Here is a 16,838-nt window from a genome sequence, read left to right on the forward strand (position 1 = left end):
TCTAGGAAATCAACAAAAACACGATCCATGTTTTGATTTATGGAATTGAACTCCAAGGCATTTGCCCCTGGAGCGGCCTGGCCCAGATATGGGCTTTTTTAGATAAGCTTGCTTGGTCTGGGCAGAGCAGTGCTCAAGGGTAGGTCTCCCTGCAGCACCTCCCCCAGGCAGCAGAGCCCCCAAACCCCAGGCTGTTCTGAGCTGGTGGGATGAGCTCTGAAAGGGGTTATGAATAATGAGCGAGGCAAGGCTCCTGAATAAATCATGCACAGTGGCTCCGTTTGTTTTCTAGAGCCCTGGCATCAGGTAATTTGGCAGGAGACCTGTGTGATCCCATGACTGATCCTGGGGAGGAAGCAGCAGGCCTGAGGGGCAGTAGTCAGAGGCCTCAGAAGAGTGTCTAAGAACTTTCCCTGCCATCCAGCTCCTACTCTGGGAGGAAGAAGGGGAAGGAAGAAGGGGAAGGAAGGAAGAAGGTAGGAGGATAGGGAACACTTTTTAGGGCCAAGGTCAAGTCAGGCCTGGGATGCAGCCACAGAGGAAGAGGGCCAGAGGCTGCTGTCTGGGGGCCAGAGGTGGAGGGCAGGCAGGCAGGCGGGACCCATGTGGGCAGCATCCTTTCAAGCTCCCCAGGGAGCCAAAAACCAGTTTTCTGGGTGTTCCATCAGCAAAATCAGCAGCCTAAGGACCTCTGAAAATCTCTTCCTCCATAAAAGCAATGAGAAAACTGGCCAAAATTATAGGTCAACTTTTTCAGAACAAATTAGCCGAAAGTTTGCAGCCATCCAGAGAGTGTTCAGGAGAAAGCTGAATGTTAGTAAGGACAGTGAGTTTTGGGGCAATTTAACTTGCCCAAGTTAAGAACCCACACTCTCCAAGTCCCACGGGGAAGCCTCAAAAAAATAAAAAGAACATTCCACCTTCCTGGTAAAAATCTGCACCTGGGCAGCCACAAGAGGGGTAATGCAGCCAGAGCTCATTCAGAGTCCCGTCCGAAGAACCGCGACTGCCTGACCTGCCTGGTGATTCTCCTGCAAGTTGTCTGTATTCGGCTTGACTTGGAGCTTGATGAGTGAAAAAAATGTCTTATTATGGAGGCAGCTATTGAAAACGGTGATAATTACAGGCAACTGAGTAACTTTGCAGCTTCCTGAAGGTGGGCCAACAGGAAACTAATCACAAAGCTTAAAAGGTAAGCATGGAGAACAAGACGTCCAAAGGGGCTTTGAAAAGCTCCAGCGTATTCCTGGAGATCTGGAAGGCCACCTGCCTGGGCAGGGCTACATGCATGCCCAGAGCTGAGCACATGCTCAGGGAAGAACAAGAGAGGCCCTCAGTCTCTGCCTCTGGCTGACCCCGAGGTTCTGCGCAGAGGCTCAGGCAGGGCTGGCAGCTGCTGGGATGAGTGTCGCAGGCATGCTCAAACAGGCACACGGGGGCTGACTGCAGGTGCTTGAGGATAGAGTACAGACTTCACAAAATTGGTCCAGAAAATTCACTGAAGCAATGAACCGCTACAACAAACAGCAAGGAAAACAAACCCCTGGGCAGGTAGAGGGTCTGATTTCCAAAGTTGTCACTTTATATCCTGTAAAGAGAGTAATTTCCAGCAAAAAAAAATTACAAGATATATGAAGAAATGAGAAAATATGGCCTATACACAGGGAAAAAGGCAATAAATAGAGACTGAGCCCAAGGAAGACCACTGTTGGACTTACTGGACAAAGACTTTACATCATTGATTTTAAGGATGTTCAAAGAACTACAGGAAACTGTATCTAAAGAATTAAAGTATGGGAATGATATCTCGCTCAAGAAAAAATATCAATAAGGAGATAGAGATGATGATGATGGTGGTGGTGATAGGGAAAGAGCATGAGCAGGAGAGGGGTAGGGGGACAGGGAGAGAGAGAATCTCAAGCATAATTCACACTCAGCAGGAGCCTGATGTGGGGCCCAATCCCATGACCCTGAGATCATGACCTGAATTGAAATCAAGAGCCAGACGCTTAACTGACTGAGCCACCCAGGCATGCCAACAGATAGGAATTCTTTTTAAAAGGGAGAACAGAATAGAAATTCTGGAGTTGAAAAATATGTTCACTGAAATGACAATTCAGTGGAGGGGCTCAGCAACATACGTGAGCTGGCAGAAACCCGCCCCCCTGAGCTGGAGGGAGGTCATTTGCGATGACCCATCTGAGAAACGGAAAGAAAGGGGAACGGATCTACCAAAACTGATTCGAGAGGACCTAGAAAGTGTGGAGCAATCCAGAACAAATGAAGAGGATGCATCCGAGGGGCGCGTGGGTGGCTCAGTTAGCTGAGCCTCTGACTCTTGATTTCGCCTCAGATCATGATCTCAGGGATGTGAGATGAGGCCCCGTATCAGGTTCCACGCTCAGTGCAGAGTCTGCTTGGGATTCTCTCTCCCTCTCGCTCTGCCCCTACCCCAGCTTGTACTCTCTAATCTAACCATCAATGAATTCATTAATTAAGAAAGAGATTGCATTAGCAATTTAAAAATTTTTTTAAATTTTATTTATTTATTTGACAGAGATCACAAGTAGGCGGAGAGGCAGGCAGAGAGAGAGAGAGAGGAGGAAGCAGGCTCCCAGCTGAGCAGAGAGCCCGATGTGGGGCTCGATCCCAGGACCCTGGGATCATGACCTGAGCCGAAGGCAGCGGCTTAACCCACTGAGCCACCCAGGTGCCCCTCTTCGTTAGCAATTTTTAACTTCCCGTAAGGAAGGACCAGATGCCCTCATTGGTGAATTCTACTAAACATTTAAAGAATTCGTACCAAATGTTCCTGATCATCAAAGGAGGAGGGAACGTGTCACCACTCATTGTGCATGGCGGGAATCACTCACACCCAATCCCATACAGGTGTCTCTGCCTGCCTTTCCTGAGATGGAGCTCCTCAAGGTCTCATTATCCCTCTGCCCCCTAGCTACTCTATCCCAGCTGAGGGAGGTGGGTGGTGAATGCTCCTTGTCTTTATACTTGACCTATAATTTTCTTAAAACTTTTTATTCTGAATTGGTTTCAAACCTCCTTTTGGAGTTTTGAATAATCGTAATTAAAATCGGAGTTTTAATAGTCGTAAAACTATTACGACTGGAGACCCAGCTGAGCTATCAGCAAACCCCAACTCGCCCGGATGTCTGGAGCCCATCCACTGTGAAAAGTCCCCACCTCCCTTTGTGCCCCGAGGGAGGTCCAGCAGGCGTGTGGGCCCTGGTGGACAGCGGCAGGGGCTGAGCCCCTCCTTACCAAGCTGCCCGTTGTAGCAGCCTCCCAGAAGCACGTGGGAATCTTTGGGGTTGTACTCCAAGGTGACAAGAGGAGAAGATGGCTTTAGGACAATTTCAGGCCTGTTGGGGTTTTCTATAAAACAAACACACAAGAAATGGTCCCATTCGGGGACCACGGTCTAGAAAACGAAGGACAGGGTCAAAGAGTTTAACCCTTCTAGAAGTGAGAGGTGGCAAGGGACAGCCTGGAAACCCTGCCCCCTGCCCCCGTCTTCCTCCAGGTTGCAACCTCTAGGCCCTGGTGACCAGAATTTGGAACTCTTGACCCTAAGGGCTCTTCTGGTGGTTTTCTCTTTGGTAATCAGTAGTGTGTGTGGGGTGTGTGTGTGTGTGTGTGTCCATTTTGTGGGTTTGGTAGGAAACCAGGTTTGACCACAAGGTTTTTGCATAAAACCAGTTCTCCCTGACTTCTCCAAACCAGTTTCTTTGTCTGTATAAGGGGATTAATGGTGGAGTCCAGCCCCCAGGGTGACTGTAAGCATTTGTTGGGTTGTTCCAAGAGCGTTGTGTGCTTGTTTCTGAGCTTGATGCCTACACGTACTCATAGTGACTAACGTTTATTTTCACACTGGTGACAGTGAAAGGACGTCTGACCATGCATAGCCCCCCAACACCGGCTCCCAGCCAAGCTCACACTCTTAGAGAGAGACAACGGGTCTGTGCTTCCAAGTGGACACACTGCTCCTCCTGGCCATAGGTGAAGGACAGATGCCAGGAAAGGTGGCACAGAGGGGAGTCTGTCTGCATTGGGCTTTGGTGGGGTCTGGTCTTGAATGCCCTGATCAAGGATCTAGAAGTGAAGGGAGTTTCCTGTTTCTGCTATGGCTCTGGTTTGGCTGTGTCTGAACCCAGACAGGGAAGGGATAGGTGGCTTCCTGGGGTCCTTGTTCCCTTCCTATGAGGGACCAGCCCTGTGAGAGTCCCTGGTCTGCAGTTTCTATCTTTCACTCCTGTGCTTTTCTGACCTCTTCCTTGCCCCTACCCCCACCAGCTTTCCTGGCCACCTGGACTCCTCCGCTTCTCACCCAGGTCCCAGATGTATGATTCGTGGCTCATGCCCTCAGGCGCCCGCTGAAAATTCAAGCAAGAATATGCCACTGCCAACTTCTTGTTGCCATCAGGGTGCCAGGAGAGGTGTGTGGCTGACCGCTTGATCTCTTGGGGGTCCCTTTATAGGAGAGGAAGAGGAAGAATGGAGGTTGAAGCCTTCCCATAGCTCTTTACCTCTTACTTACTCAATTACTTCTTTATGAAAAAAAAATTTTTTTTTTGGAAAGAAAGAGCATGAGAGCAGGGGACAGGAGAGAGGGAGAGAGAGAATCCCAAGCAGGGTCCATGCCCAGTGCCAAGCCCAAGACAGGGCTTGATCTCACAACCCCAAGATCATGACCTGAGCCAAAACAAGAGTCAGATGCTCAACCAACTGAGCCACCCAGACGCTCCACAGAGAAATTTATTTTAAGAACAAAGTTTAGAGGATTCTCTTAATCAAAAATCCACCCTTACCAGCCATAAACAGAAGGCAGTTATAAATACTAAACCCATGGAAATAAAAAATACTAAATTCTAGTCTGATATTTTCATTTGCTGGAAGTTTTGAGCCTGATCAAGGATCCTGAAGTGAAGGGAGTTTCCTGCTTCTGATATGGCTCTGGTTTCCCATCACTATTGAAATAAAAAGGGAAGCAGAATCCAGCAATCCTTGGTATTTGCCCAAAAGAGTTGCAAAGTTTCGTCCACACAAAACATTGCACATGAATGTTTTCAGCAGCTTTGCTCATAATCGCCCTGACTTGGAACCAACCAAGGTGAAGCTTGAAGGATGTCCAACCAAGACGTCCTTCAGCAGGTGAATGGATAAATAAGCTGGGGTCTATCCAGACAAGGGAATATTAATCAGCCTGAAAAAGAAATGAGCTATTGAGCCATGGAAAGACAGGGTGGAAATGCAATGCACATCACTAAGCGAAGGAAGCCAGTCTGTGAAAGGCCACAAAACTATGATTCCAGCTATGTGACATTCTGGAACACACAGAGACAGTAAAGAGGTCAAGCGTTGGCCAAAGTTTTGGGGGTAGGGAGGCTTGGATAGGTGGAACACAGGGCTTTGAGGGCAATAAAACCATTCTGTATGATACATTTGTCAAGGCTTATGGAGGGTACAGCACAAGGAGTGGACCCTAAGGCAAACGGTGGATTTGGGGGTGCTACAGGCTGACTGTTGTGCCCCCCAGATTCATAGGTTGAAACCTCTCCAGTGTGATGGTATTGGGGGGTGGCTGTGGGAGGTAATTCAGTCCTGAGCCATTCAGAATGGGATTAGCCCCTGATAAAGGGAGTCCAGAGAGCTCCCTCACCCCTTCTGCCATGTGAGTTCTCAGTGAGAACATGGCCGCCTGTGAACCAGGAAGTGGGTCTTCGCCTGGCGCAGAGCCTGTCCACCCTGATCTGGGATTTCCGGCGTCAGAACTGTGAGAAAGTAGCTTCTGTTGTTTGTAAGCCTCCCAGGTTATGGTGCTGTATCAGAACAGTGGTTCTTGATGGTGACAAAGGTCCCACTCTGGGCCGGGGTGTTGATAGCAGGGAGGCTGTGGGGGTGCAGGGTGGAGGAGGCATGTGGGAACTCTCTGTGCTTTCTAATCAGTTTTGCTGTGGACCTGAAACTACTCTGAAAAATAAAATCTTAATTAAAAAAAAAGGGGGGGGGCAGGAAGCAGAATGAGTAAGAAGTAGAAAAGGTCCCAAGACTTTGTCCTTGAAGAAATCAGAAGGAACAAAGGAACGTGTAAAGCCAAGTGACCTTCTCACTCCCTGATTCCTCCACTTCCCTCCTCCCTAGGAGCACTGTTAGAGTGAGAGGAGTGCAGGCTGGGATCCAGAAGACCAGAGCCCCATCCTTGGTTGGGTCGCCCACCTACGGTGCGTCCTGAGCACCATTCCCTCCCTGGGGTTAGTACCCTCATCTGTCAAACATAGAGGTTGGGATGGGATGATGTTTAACCCATCATCCTGCTAAGGTGTCCCTATGGAAGGTCAGACCCCAGGAAGCTGGGACAGCCCCCACCCCGCCCTGGACCCTCTCCTCGCAGCCCTTGGTCGTGCTTCGCACATCACGACCAGATCTGGATCACAAAAGTGTCCTTCCTAGTTGAGCTGGGACTGGGTCAAGTAATTCCCAGGACCTTCAGAGGGTCACGGTAGCACAATGAATCCCCCAGAATTGGCATTTGAGGCTGGCCACTTCCAAAATTGCAGGTGTGTGTGTGTGTGTGTGTGTGTGTGTGTGTGTGTTTTGTTTTTTGTTTTTTTTTAACAAAAAATAGTGCTACCCTACATATTGTTCTGTACCTTGTTTTCTCTGGTTTGGCTTCACAAAGTAAATCTTGTCATGGAAGGGTCTGCCTCCTTCATTCTGATGGCTGTATGGTATTCCACTGTGTAGGTCTACCAGAATTGCTAGAAGCAGTCCGCTACCGATGGATTTAGCTTGGTTCTGGTCTTTGGCTATAGCCCATGCCCCGCTTCAGTGAATGTCCACACACAGTGATTCCACACACACGTATCTATAGGACAAAGTCCTGTTGTCAAACTGCTATCCTTGGGGGTTATTACCAGGTGCACTCCCTTGAGTGTGGGATGAGGGTCCTGTTTGCTCACAGTGCTGCTGTGTCACGAATGTCCTGTACTTTGAGCTCATTCGGCCCTGCCTGAGTCAACTAGACTTGCACTCAGCTTTGCAAATTCCCTTAGTCTTTCCCTTGAGTCTGTCTTCCTTTTCCATCAACCAGACCTTACCCCCAAGGTAAGGACCCGTCGGCTGCTGCGTGTTCTATGGCTCTGCTTCTTACCAAGATCGGAGCACAGACGGCACTGTACCCACAGCATGGAGTGATTGGCAAGGAGTGACCTTTGGAAACACCCACCCGTAGGTAGGGGTGACAGAGATCAGCCAGACATCTGCCTAGCTGGAGAGGTACCTGAAAACATTGATGGTTTTAGCTGAAGGGGCCTCCTCTGTCACCTCCATTTCGTCCTCGTCATCAAAATACTCCTGGTAGATGTCAATGGCGTTATTCTGCTTGATGCAGTGCTCCATGATCTGAGGAGGACATGTCGGGAGTTCTTAGCAGAGAAGGGAGGTCCCTGCAGCCTAACAAGGACTGGGATGGAGTCTGGGAGGGACAAGACATACCCAGTGGTTTTTCCTATTCTTCCTGCCCATCCATACCTTCTCCATGGGGCCACCATCACCTCCAAGGGGGTGAAAATTGGTTTTGGGGGGTAAAATAATATTACTTTCTATGTTGAACGCATAGATATACATACATATAGATATACATACATAGATATACATACATACATGTATGGTATTAAAACTTCAGGGGGAGGCAATTAGGAAAAAAATGTCTAAAAAGGCTCATTGGGGACAACAATGAAAAAAAAAAAAGTGAAGAAACACTGCTCCAGGCAAACAATTGGTAATCGCTTCATAGACAACACCCATGTTCTGGTTCTGCAACCCAGAAGGCCCTCACCATTTTCCTAGATGCCCAGCAAGGAAAAGCCTAGCTCAAGGGCTTCCTCTTTCAGGAAGTCTTCCATGAACCGTTCAGCAGGAAGTCGAATCTCCTGCCTTACGGAGCAAAATAGCAAGTCATCCCTCATCTTACAGAATGTCCTCTACCTTATAGGGTGCTATCTCTGTATTTGTCATTGACCTCTAGGGGATTATAAACTCTTTGGGGCAGGATGTATGGAAATTTTTGCGATTTTTTTTTTTTTTCAGTTCATTCTTGCAATCTCTGCTGGCCTGGCAGAGGCTGGAAGCTCAATCCACATGTGCTGTATGAATGAATGATCCCTATTGGCAGGTGGCTGCTGGGTGGGGTTCTTTGGGGTCCTCTTTGCTCAAGGGGAGCTCTTGTCACACTCCTCCTACAGTCTGTCCAGCCCTCACACCCTCTTGCCTTCCCCTTTGGTTTGCTGTTGTGGATGGGTCTGCCTGATCCCAGATAGAAGGTTCTTGAAGGTAGTCAGTGCTCTTGCCCTGAGTAACCACAGGAGCTGAGCACAGCGCCGGGCACGCCCAGCCGGGGTGGTGGCTGGAGCTGCAGGAAGCCTCACCGAACCCAGCTGCATGATGGCGTTGATGTAGTTCTCATCCTTCTCCACCTTCTTCCGGAACCGGATCGTCTGCTCCAGCTCCAGGGGGTTCACATCCTTGGGCCAGCCTCCCTCAACATGGTTAATCCCCCGGGTCTCCATCTCAAACCGCTCCGTGTTGGCCTGAACAGAGAAGCGCGGGTGAGAACGTGCTTGCTCCAGGTGTTAACACGAGGCCATGACCTCCAACCAGCATCCCAGGCCCCCCGTGCCCTGGAGACGATCCCCTGGCCAAAGCCGCAATATGGTCTTGTTCCAGCAAGGAACTTCTGGTCCTCAGATGGTCACAGGTGGCGACAGAAGCACTGCCCTACAGAGCTAGCAGCTTTGCGACGCCGCTGGCCGTGGGTAATCCAGTTCTGACTTGATCTAAACCCTAACGGACCAGAGGGGCCCACCATTTGTTCTGTGAGACCCCAGAGGAAAAGAAGTGAGTGAGCCTGCTGTGCCTTACCTTGTACTATGTCACGGGCACCAAAAGATGGAAATGATGGAGAGGGAGGGATTGCTCTGCATGTTCTCTGTGGTGGGGAGGACAGTAGGGACAGTCATGGTTTACCCCTTAAACTTGCTACTTTGTCTCCTTTCTGTCCCCACCCCCATTTAAAATTGTGGTTAAAAACATATAAAATTTATCACTTTAGCCGTTTAAAAATGTACAGTTCTGTGGCATTAAGGAACTTCCCGATGTTGTGCCACCATCACTGGCATCTAGTTCCAGAACTTTCTCATCAACCCAAATGGAGACCCCAAACCCAGGAAGCAGCCACTCTCCTTCTTTCTTTTCTATGCCAGGGCTCATAAAAGCAACTAGTCTTCATGGGGGTGGAGACCCTAAGGCCATCCTGTCTATTTGGCTACTCCGAGGACAATGCCCCCTGTCCCCATGATAGCAGTGAACCCCAGGAGAACAAGGAACTCAGTGCGTTTGGGCTGGGAGGAACTGGAGCTTCCCATGAATTATGTCTGGCCAAATCAAGTGTGATATTCCCTGGGTTGATCTGGGACATGACCAAGTGGCTTCTCTCCTTCAAACTCGTTTTCTCTCAGCAGCGCCTGACACAATCGAGGTGTCTCACCCTCCCCTTTAGACAGGCAGGGAGCTCGAACTGCACCATGGCCCTCCACTCTCCTATCATGGGGGCCCTTCTGACTAGAACTTTCCATAGCACCCTTTCCTATTCACAAGAGGAGCAGGTGCCTGGAGATCCGATTCCCCACTCCCTCAGTTGACCTCTCCCAGGTGTGCCACATGCCCCAGACGACTCTAGCAAGGGTCCCAGGCGTGAGGCCAGAGCCCACAGGAGAGACAGCATCCTGAGTCACATTCGCCTGGCCTGGGGAAAGGCTGGTGCGGGGTCTTTTCCTGCACCGGACACCGTGGTGGGTCATGGGGTCCTTCTGTCCTCACCCTCCAGCACCCACCCTGGGCCACTCTCACTGGCTCCTAGTCACTGGGATGGAGCCACGCCGTCCCACCCTGGCCGGCCACACTTCCACCGGCCCAGGCCCTGGGGCTGGGTCCCACCTCGTGCTCTGACATGCTGGTGGAGCACTGGACGCCCACGTCCACCGGGTTCCGCTCCACAAACTGTTCGGCCAGTTCAGGGTTGGGTGGAATGTCGATGTTCAGCTCGGCCTGGCGGTCGGAGAAGTTGCATTGCTTCCCGAACTCGCTTCGCTTCTTGACATACACGTACACGATCTCCATGGTCCCGGCGGCTGTGGGGTGGGGGTGGGGGGCAGAGGACGGTGTGCGGTAAGGGGCCCCACCTGGCTGCTTCCCCTCACCAGGGGTGGTTCCAGATTCCCAGTCTGATTGAGAGGAGGGGTCCTAGGGTATTTGTTGAGAAGCCACATCTGCATTTAAAAAAAAACCCATCTATCGAGTAATGACTACGTACTTTATATCTGGTTCTGTTCTTGCATTTGCCCTGAGGTGGACAATAGCATCCCCATTTGACTTGGCGGAATCTCATACTTAGAGACACTGAGTGTCCTGCCTGAGACCATATGGCTCATAAGGGGTCCAGCCGCTCTGCCTGACTCCACAGCCCTTACTTACCCAACAGTACTGTTTACTGAGCTAATATGGTTACTGGGAGGCAGGAAGAAATATTAAGGCGATCATGTTGGACTAAATTCCTTGCCACATGCTGGACATGTCTATACAGCCCACGGATCTGAGAGCCCCAGGCCTCTCTGGAAATGCCCACCCACCACCTGATTGTCTACAACTGCCTTCCTAGAGTTCTAAGTTGGGCTGGACGCTGACTTTAAGTTCTGGTCCTGCTACTCTTCCCAGCTGCTTGACCGTGGCTGGGCCACTCAGTCACTCCCACACCTGACGGCTCTCAGGCTGCTCAGCCACGGCAACGCAAGGATCAGACACACAGAAAAGTTTCCTCACAAAGGCTAACTGGGAGTTGTAGAAATGCAGTGAGCAGTTCCCACAGATGGCTCTTCTCTTCACTGACCCCTGTTATACCAGGACACTCTGTGGGGTCTGAGAGCTTGGTGACTTCCATGGCTGGCCAGCTGATGAGGTCTGTCTACAAGACTGTACTATAGAGGTGAGCAGAGTCGCCCTTTGCTGGACACTGCAACTCTCAGAAAGTGGGTCTTTGTGGCAAATTCCCCAGGACTCAGACTGTGGGTCCGTGAGGCTCATGGGCCTGCCCAGAGCCCTTGGATGAGTGGGTGTGGGATCCGTGGGGAGGACGTCTGGACAGGAGCCTTGCTGTGCTTGGATTTACAACTAAAGGTCTTTGGTCACCCAGAGTTTAGGTTCTTGCCTGTGAACAGATGTTGCTACCTTTGAACCGGAAGGGGACCTGGTGGGAACATACTTGGAGGACATGTGTCCTGCTTTAAGTAAAACCCACAGACAAATGTCCAAACTTAGGAAACAGATGAAAAATGTAATAGGGATGATGGAGTCCCTCATTTTACCAAGCAACGTTGTGCTGGAGTTTTTGCCCAAGAATGCCCTCTGGGGTACCCAACTTGAGTTTATTAAAAAAAAAAAAAAAGAAATCTAGGGGTGCCTGGGTGGCTCAGTCATTTGGGCATCTGCCTTTGGCTCAGGTCAAGATCTCAGGGTCCTGGGATCGAGCATCGGGCTCCCTGTTCAGCGGAGAGCCTGCTTCTCCCTCTCCTCCTCCCCCTGCTTCTGCTGTTTCTCTCTCTGTCAAATAAATAAATAAATAATCTCCAAAAAAATCTTAAAAAAAAAAGGAAATCTAATGACATAGACTTTTCTAGGAATTCATAGGTTTTGTGAATGCCAGACTTAATGCCTTGTATTTGTTCTTATAGTTTCCATTCTCTCACTAACTCATTCAGCAAACATTTACTTAAAACTGAAAAATCAAGAAGGCATGGTACTGGTATGAGGATGGACACAACATCCTTGGACATCCATGGATACTCCATCAATGGAATGGCATTGAGAGTTCAGAAATAAACCTTTATATTTATGACCAACTGATTTTTGGAAGAGGTACTAAGGCAGATCAATGGAGAAATGATGGTCTCTTCAACAAAGGGTGCTGGGCCTGCTGGGCGTTCATGTGGGTCAGAATGACCATGGCCCCCTACCTCACACCATACACACAAATTAACGCAAAATGGATCACGGATGTTAATGTAAGAACTAAGACTATAAAACTAAGGGGGATGAATACAGAAGGAAATCTTCGTGACCCTGATAGGGCAGATTCCTTAGATACGGCACCAGAAGCATGGCCCATAAGAGCAAAAACAATTGTAAGTTGGACTTCATTCGAATTAAACACTCTGCACCTCAAAAGATAACATTAGAGCACCTGGGTGGCTCTGTTGGTTAAGCGTCTGACTCTTGTTTTGGCCCAGATCATGTATCTGGGTGAGGAGATTAAGTCCTGTGTTGGGCTGCACACTGGGTGTGGAGACCCCGTAAAATTCTGTCTCTGCCCCTCCCACCCCCAGCTCACAAACACTTATGGGCAATCTTTCTCTTAAAAACAAAACAAAACCCAAACAAAACAAAACAAAACAAAAGGGTGCCTGGGTCGCTCAGTCGTTTAGCGTTTAGCAACTGCCTTTAGCGTTTAGCAAGGCCCATACCCGGCTCCCTGCTCAGTGGGAAGCCTGCCTCTCCCTCTCCCGTTCCCCCTGCTTGTGTTCCCTCTCTTGCTGTCTCTCTGTCAAATAAATAAATAAAATCTTAAAAGAAAAAAGTTAACTATCTTAGAAAAAAAGAAAACAAACAAACAAACAAAAAAAAACAAACCAAGAAAACAAATGAACAACAAAAAAAAAACTCATAACATTAAGAAAATGAAAAGACAAGCCACAGACTTGGAGAAAATATCTGCAAATTGTGTCTGATAAAGAACTTGCAACCAGAATATACAGACACCTGCGGGTGCCCGGTGCTGTGAAGAGCAGTTTGCAGGTTCCCTCACTGCATGCCCCCCACAGCCCCACCCCACAGTTCTCATTCTGCGTATGAAGAAACCAATGCCCAGAGACCTCAAACACCTTGTTCAAGGTCACAGTTCTTAAGCTGAGGCAGAGCCAGTGCCCAGGGCCATCTGGCTCTAAAGCGGTGATTCTTAACCTTGGCTCTAGGTTTAGAAACTCCTGGAAGGCTTTATAAAATCACAAGGCCTAGGTTAAACTGCGGATGAATGAAATCGGGGTCTCTCCACAGGATTTTCCAAACTCCCCAGGTAATCCCGGTGCGCAGCCCAAAGTGAGAACCACGGATTTACAGTGATGGTTCTTAATCTCTCAGCTGGTCTGTCTCAAACCTGGGATGTTCCTTTGCAAAATGGAGACACCCAGGCCCCCTCTTGCAAATACTGACCCTGTGTCTGGGACGGGACCTGGCAATTTGCCTTTTTCACAATCCCCCCCGATTGAATATTACGATCAGACACATGTCTCATCTGCCTCCCCTCCCCTCCCAGTCAGCAGGGAACCAGACCACTGGGTCCTGGCTGCTGGCCCCTGGGATACAGGGCCAAGAACTGTGGGACAGCCCAGAAGCACATGCCTGGGGTGGCCTTGGCCTTGGAGAAGCTGAGGCAGGGGCGAGGGTTGAGGGTGGGGGGGTTAACTTCCAGGTCCCTTGGCATCCACATTTATTGTTCCTTGAAGACCGCGCCCCCCAACCCACTCCCAGCCCAGGAACAGCGGGACCTGAGACAGACTGGCGGAGAACAGAATGTGTCGCTCTTTCTCGCGGTTTGGGAACTCTCCTGTACCAAGAGAGGTAGAAGCGACGGCTTGGACAGCAGAGTGTAGGAGCAGAAGCCCGACTTGCAGGAGGTGGCCCTAACGGGTTCGTTCTACATGGGCGAGCATTGAGGGGCCGCGGGGCTGCTTCGGGGTCCCCAGAGTCACGGGCTGCCTGGTGCTCCCTCTGCGAAAAGACGGTTGCTGAAAAAGCCAGCTCTTTGGAGACACAAGGAGGCTTAAGAGCGGGAGGAAACTCCAGAGGCACAAAAATAACCTCTTTTGCCCAGATCATATTTTAAACAGCTTTGCCTTTCCTTCTTGGTGCCTCCCAAGGCCAAGCCAGGAGCGAGAACAGAGGCATTGTTTTCTATCTGGAGGCAGACAGAAGGGACATTTAAAGCCTGGCCCGGTGTCGGGAAGACAGCTCATTCAGGGATCCAGAGCGGGCTCTTTCTCACAAGCTGGCGGGGCCTGAAGATGAATAGCAGGGTCAGCACGGGGGTCTCAGGAGGTCTCTCCCGCTTGGTGGGACAAGGGCCTGTGGCTGGGCGTCCCCAGGCGGTGCTGTCTGTCTGCAAAGCGGGCTTCCGAGGGGGGTGGGGACAGCCCTGCTGCCAGTTTGGGGCCGTTGGGGGAGGGGGCCCCCACCCGTGGGAACCTAGAGACCCAGGGATAGGCAGGACCTGGCGGGGAGTCTCAAACACAAGAACACACACGGCTGGCGAACATCAAAACGACAACTGTCTCCCACGTCCCAGGGCTGTCTGATTGGAACCTTCACCAATGATAAAAACTCCTCTTGTGCGATGATAATGAGCAAAGTGATTCCTGGAAAGAACCTCCCTGACTTAATAGAAAGTGGGCTTTGGGCGCCTGGGTGGCTCAGTTGTTAAGTTTCTGCCTTTGGCTCAGGTCGTGACCCCAGGATCCTGGGATGGAGCCCCGCATCAGGCTTCCTGCTTGGTGGGAAGCCTGTGTCTCCCTCTCCCACACCCTCTGCTTATGTTCCCTCTCTTGCTCTCTGTCAAATAAATAAAATCTTAAAAAAAATAAAATAAAATAAAGTGGGTTTTCCAAGCTTGGGGTGGGGCTGAGAGAGGGTGGCAGTTTGCAAGCTTAGTAGGGAGGTGAGAGGAAGGGGGCTGCTTTCCCTCCGTGCTGGACCCCACCTAAAACACGAAAGCATTTTCCTCTTCCTCATGGTCCCTAGGGCAGCCCCCAGTTTTTGTGCCAGGGACTGACGGCCTCTGTATGGCACCTGGCCTGGCCAGAGGAATGCAGGTGGGGCACTTCCTTCCCTCTTTCTTTCCTTCTTTTTTTTTTCTTTTTTTAAGATATTTATTTATTTATTTGACAGACAGAGACCACAAGTAGACAGAGAGGCAGGCAGAGAGAGAGGGAGGAAGCAGGCTCCCCGCTGAGCAGAGAGCCCGACGTGGGGCTCGATCCCAGGACCCTGAGATCATGACCTGAGCTGAAGGCAGAGGCTTTAACCCACAGAGCCACCCAGGTGCCCCTCCTTCTCTCTTTCTTATGTCCTTGTGCACCTTCTAGAATGTGGGGTCCTAAGGGACTCACTTGTCTTCAAATGAAACAGATCTCCCTAGGAATCCAACCCGCCCCCTACCATGGCATCCCACAAGGACAACACGAAGCACACTAGGGTCAACCTGAGCTGAGCTTCAAGCACATGGAGGATAGGGACAGGCAGAGGTGGGAGAAGGTCCCTAGGACTGAAGCGTGCTGCCTTGAGGTTCACCAGCTCTCCCCACTACAATGCTGTCTCCTTGAGGACAGACTACAGAGTTTCCCCTCACCCCTGTCCCCATCTCCCGGTGCAGGAAGGAGCCCAGCACTCCCTCTGTCCCATGCTGAGTACTAGCCCTGTCCCCCAGGGCTCTCCCCTAGAACTCTCTCCCTCTTCTATTTCTGATCAGAAAAACAAAGCACAGCTATGCATAGATGTGCCAGGGGGAAGCACACAGGGTCTGAAAGCCAAGAACACAGTTCAGTGATTCCAGAGATTGTGATAAACTTTGAACGTGTTGCTGGAAGGTGAAAGTAAACGTGTGACCTTGAACATGGTATCTCAGTGGGCGTAGGAATGTCCCCCTCAGGTTAGGGAGTAAATAAAGCCATGCATTTAGGGGAACTGCGACCTAGTCGGTGATCAATAATTATGGATTCCCTCCCCCCCCTTTATCAGAAAGCCCACCTCCCGCTGCTCCAGCCCAGATTGTACTTTCCAGCCAGCCAGCTGTGAACCCTTTAGAGACCTCCTGTCCCTCCAGGAGACTGGTGGGTCAGGAGCAAACTAACTGGTAGTCCGGGGTGTAGGAGTCTAGGTGACCAGAACCTGCAGGGTCCTGTGACTCGAGAGAGTGCTGAGGGCAGCCAGAGGGATGGAGTGGGGACACCTGGCACCCACCTTCCGGGAGGAGCTATCCCCAAAGGCTGCCCCCACGAGGAGCTTCTTGGGGCTCCCCGTTTCACTCTCCTCCCCTCTCCAGCCCCGCGCCCTTACCGTAGGTCCTCTCCTGTCGCCTCCAGGCCACAAGGGAAACACCGGAACCACAGCGCCGGCCCCAGCGCTTCTCTAACGGCTCAGCCCCGCGGAGTTTACCTGTTGCCTAGCAACCCCGGCTGGGCCGGGACGCGGGGCGGGGCGGAGGGCGAGCACGTGACCGCCCATCCCGAGCATCTTGTGGAGGTCTCCAGAGTCAGGAGGAAAATGAACCAAGTGAGGCAAACAGCCATGGTAGTAAACGTTTGGGGGATCTCTGCCAAGGTGCTTGTCCAAATCTCCAAAAATGCGTTGGGTGAGATCCTGAGAACATGCACATTATTGTAGTCAGCGCTGCGAAATCCTGCGCCCTGAGGGGTGATGCCAGGCTCTGCTATTATTTATCTGTGGTCTGGCAGGTTGTCTTACTGCCCCGTCCTTCGGGTTCCTTGTCCACTCAATGGAAATTATGTCTGCACCCAGACACAAGCTGGCCCCCTACTTCCCACCACAGGGAAGCAGGCTAACCAAGTTCAGGGATGGGCACTGGAGATCTGGACTGGAGTAGGCAGGGGACATGTCAGCCAAAAAGTGGACCTAGGGGTTGGGACTGGTCCTGAAAAATGGTG

At 50.8% G+C, this 16,838-nt stretch overlaps 1 protein-coding gene across 1 annotated transcript in view; it reads right to left on the bottom strand.

The window, feature by feature from the left end:
• Positions 1-16,290, bottom strand: part of DNAI2 (dynein axonemal intermediate chain 2) — a 28,131-nt gene extending 11,841 nt beyond the window's left edge. Inside the window, exons 1-6 of the mRNA XM_044250358.1 lie at positions 16,231-16,290; positions 10,009-10,202; positions 8,442-8,603; positions 7,295-7,416; positions 4,343-4,485; positions 3,277-3,390 (exon numbers count right to left, since the gene is read on the bottom strand). Of these exons, the coding sequence (XP_044106293.1) occupies positions 3,277-3,390; positions 4,343-4,485; positions 7,295-7,416; positions 8,442-8,603; positions 10,009-10,191 (724 nt within the window). The 5' untranslated portion in view covers positions 10,192-10,202; positions 16,231-16,290. The remainder of the gene's footprint in view (positions 1-3,276; positions 3,391-4,342; positions 4,486-7,294; positions 7,417-8,441; positions 8,604-10,008; positions 10,203-16,230) is intronic.
• Positions 16,291-16,838: the final 548 nt, after the last annotated feature.

The sequence above is a fragment of the Neovison vison genome, chromosome 5 (assembly GCF_020171115.1).
Source record: "Neovison vison isolate M4711 chromosome 5, ASM_NN_V1, whole genome shotgun sequence".
Lineage (NCBI taxonomy): Eukaryota > Metazoa > Chordata > Mammalia > Carnivora > Mustelidae > Neogale > Neogale vison.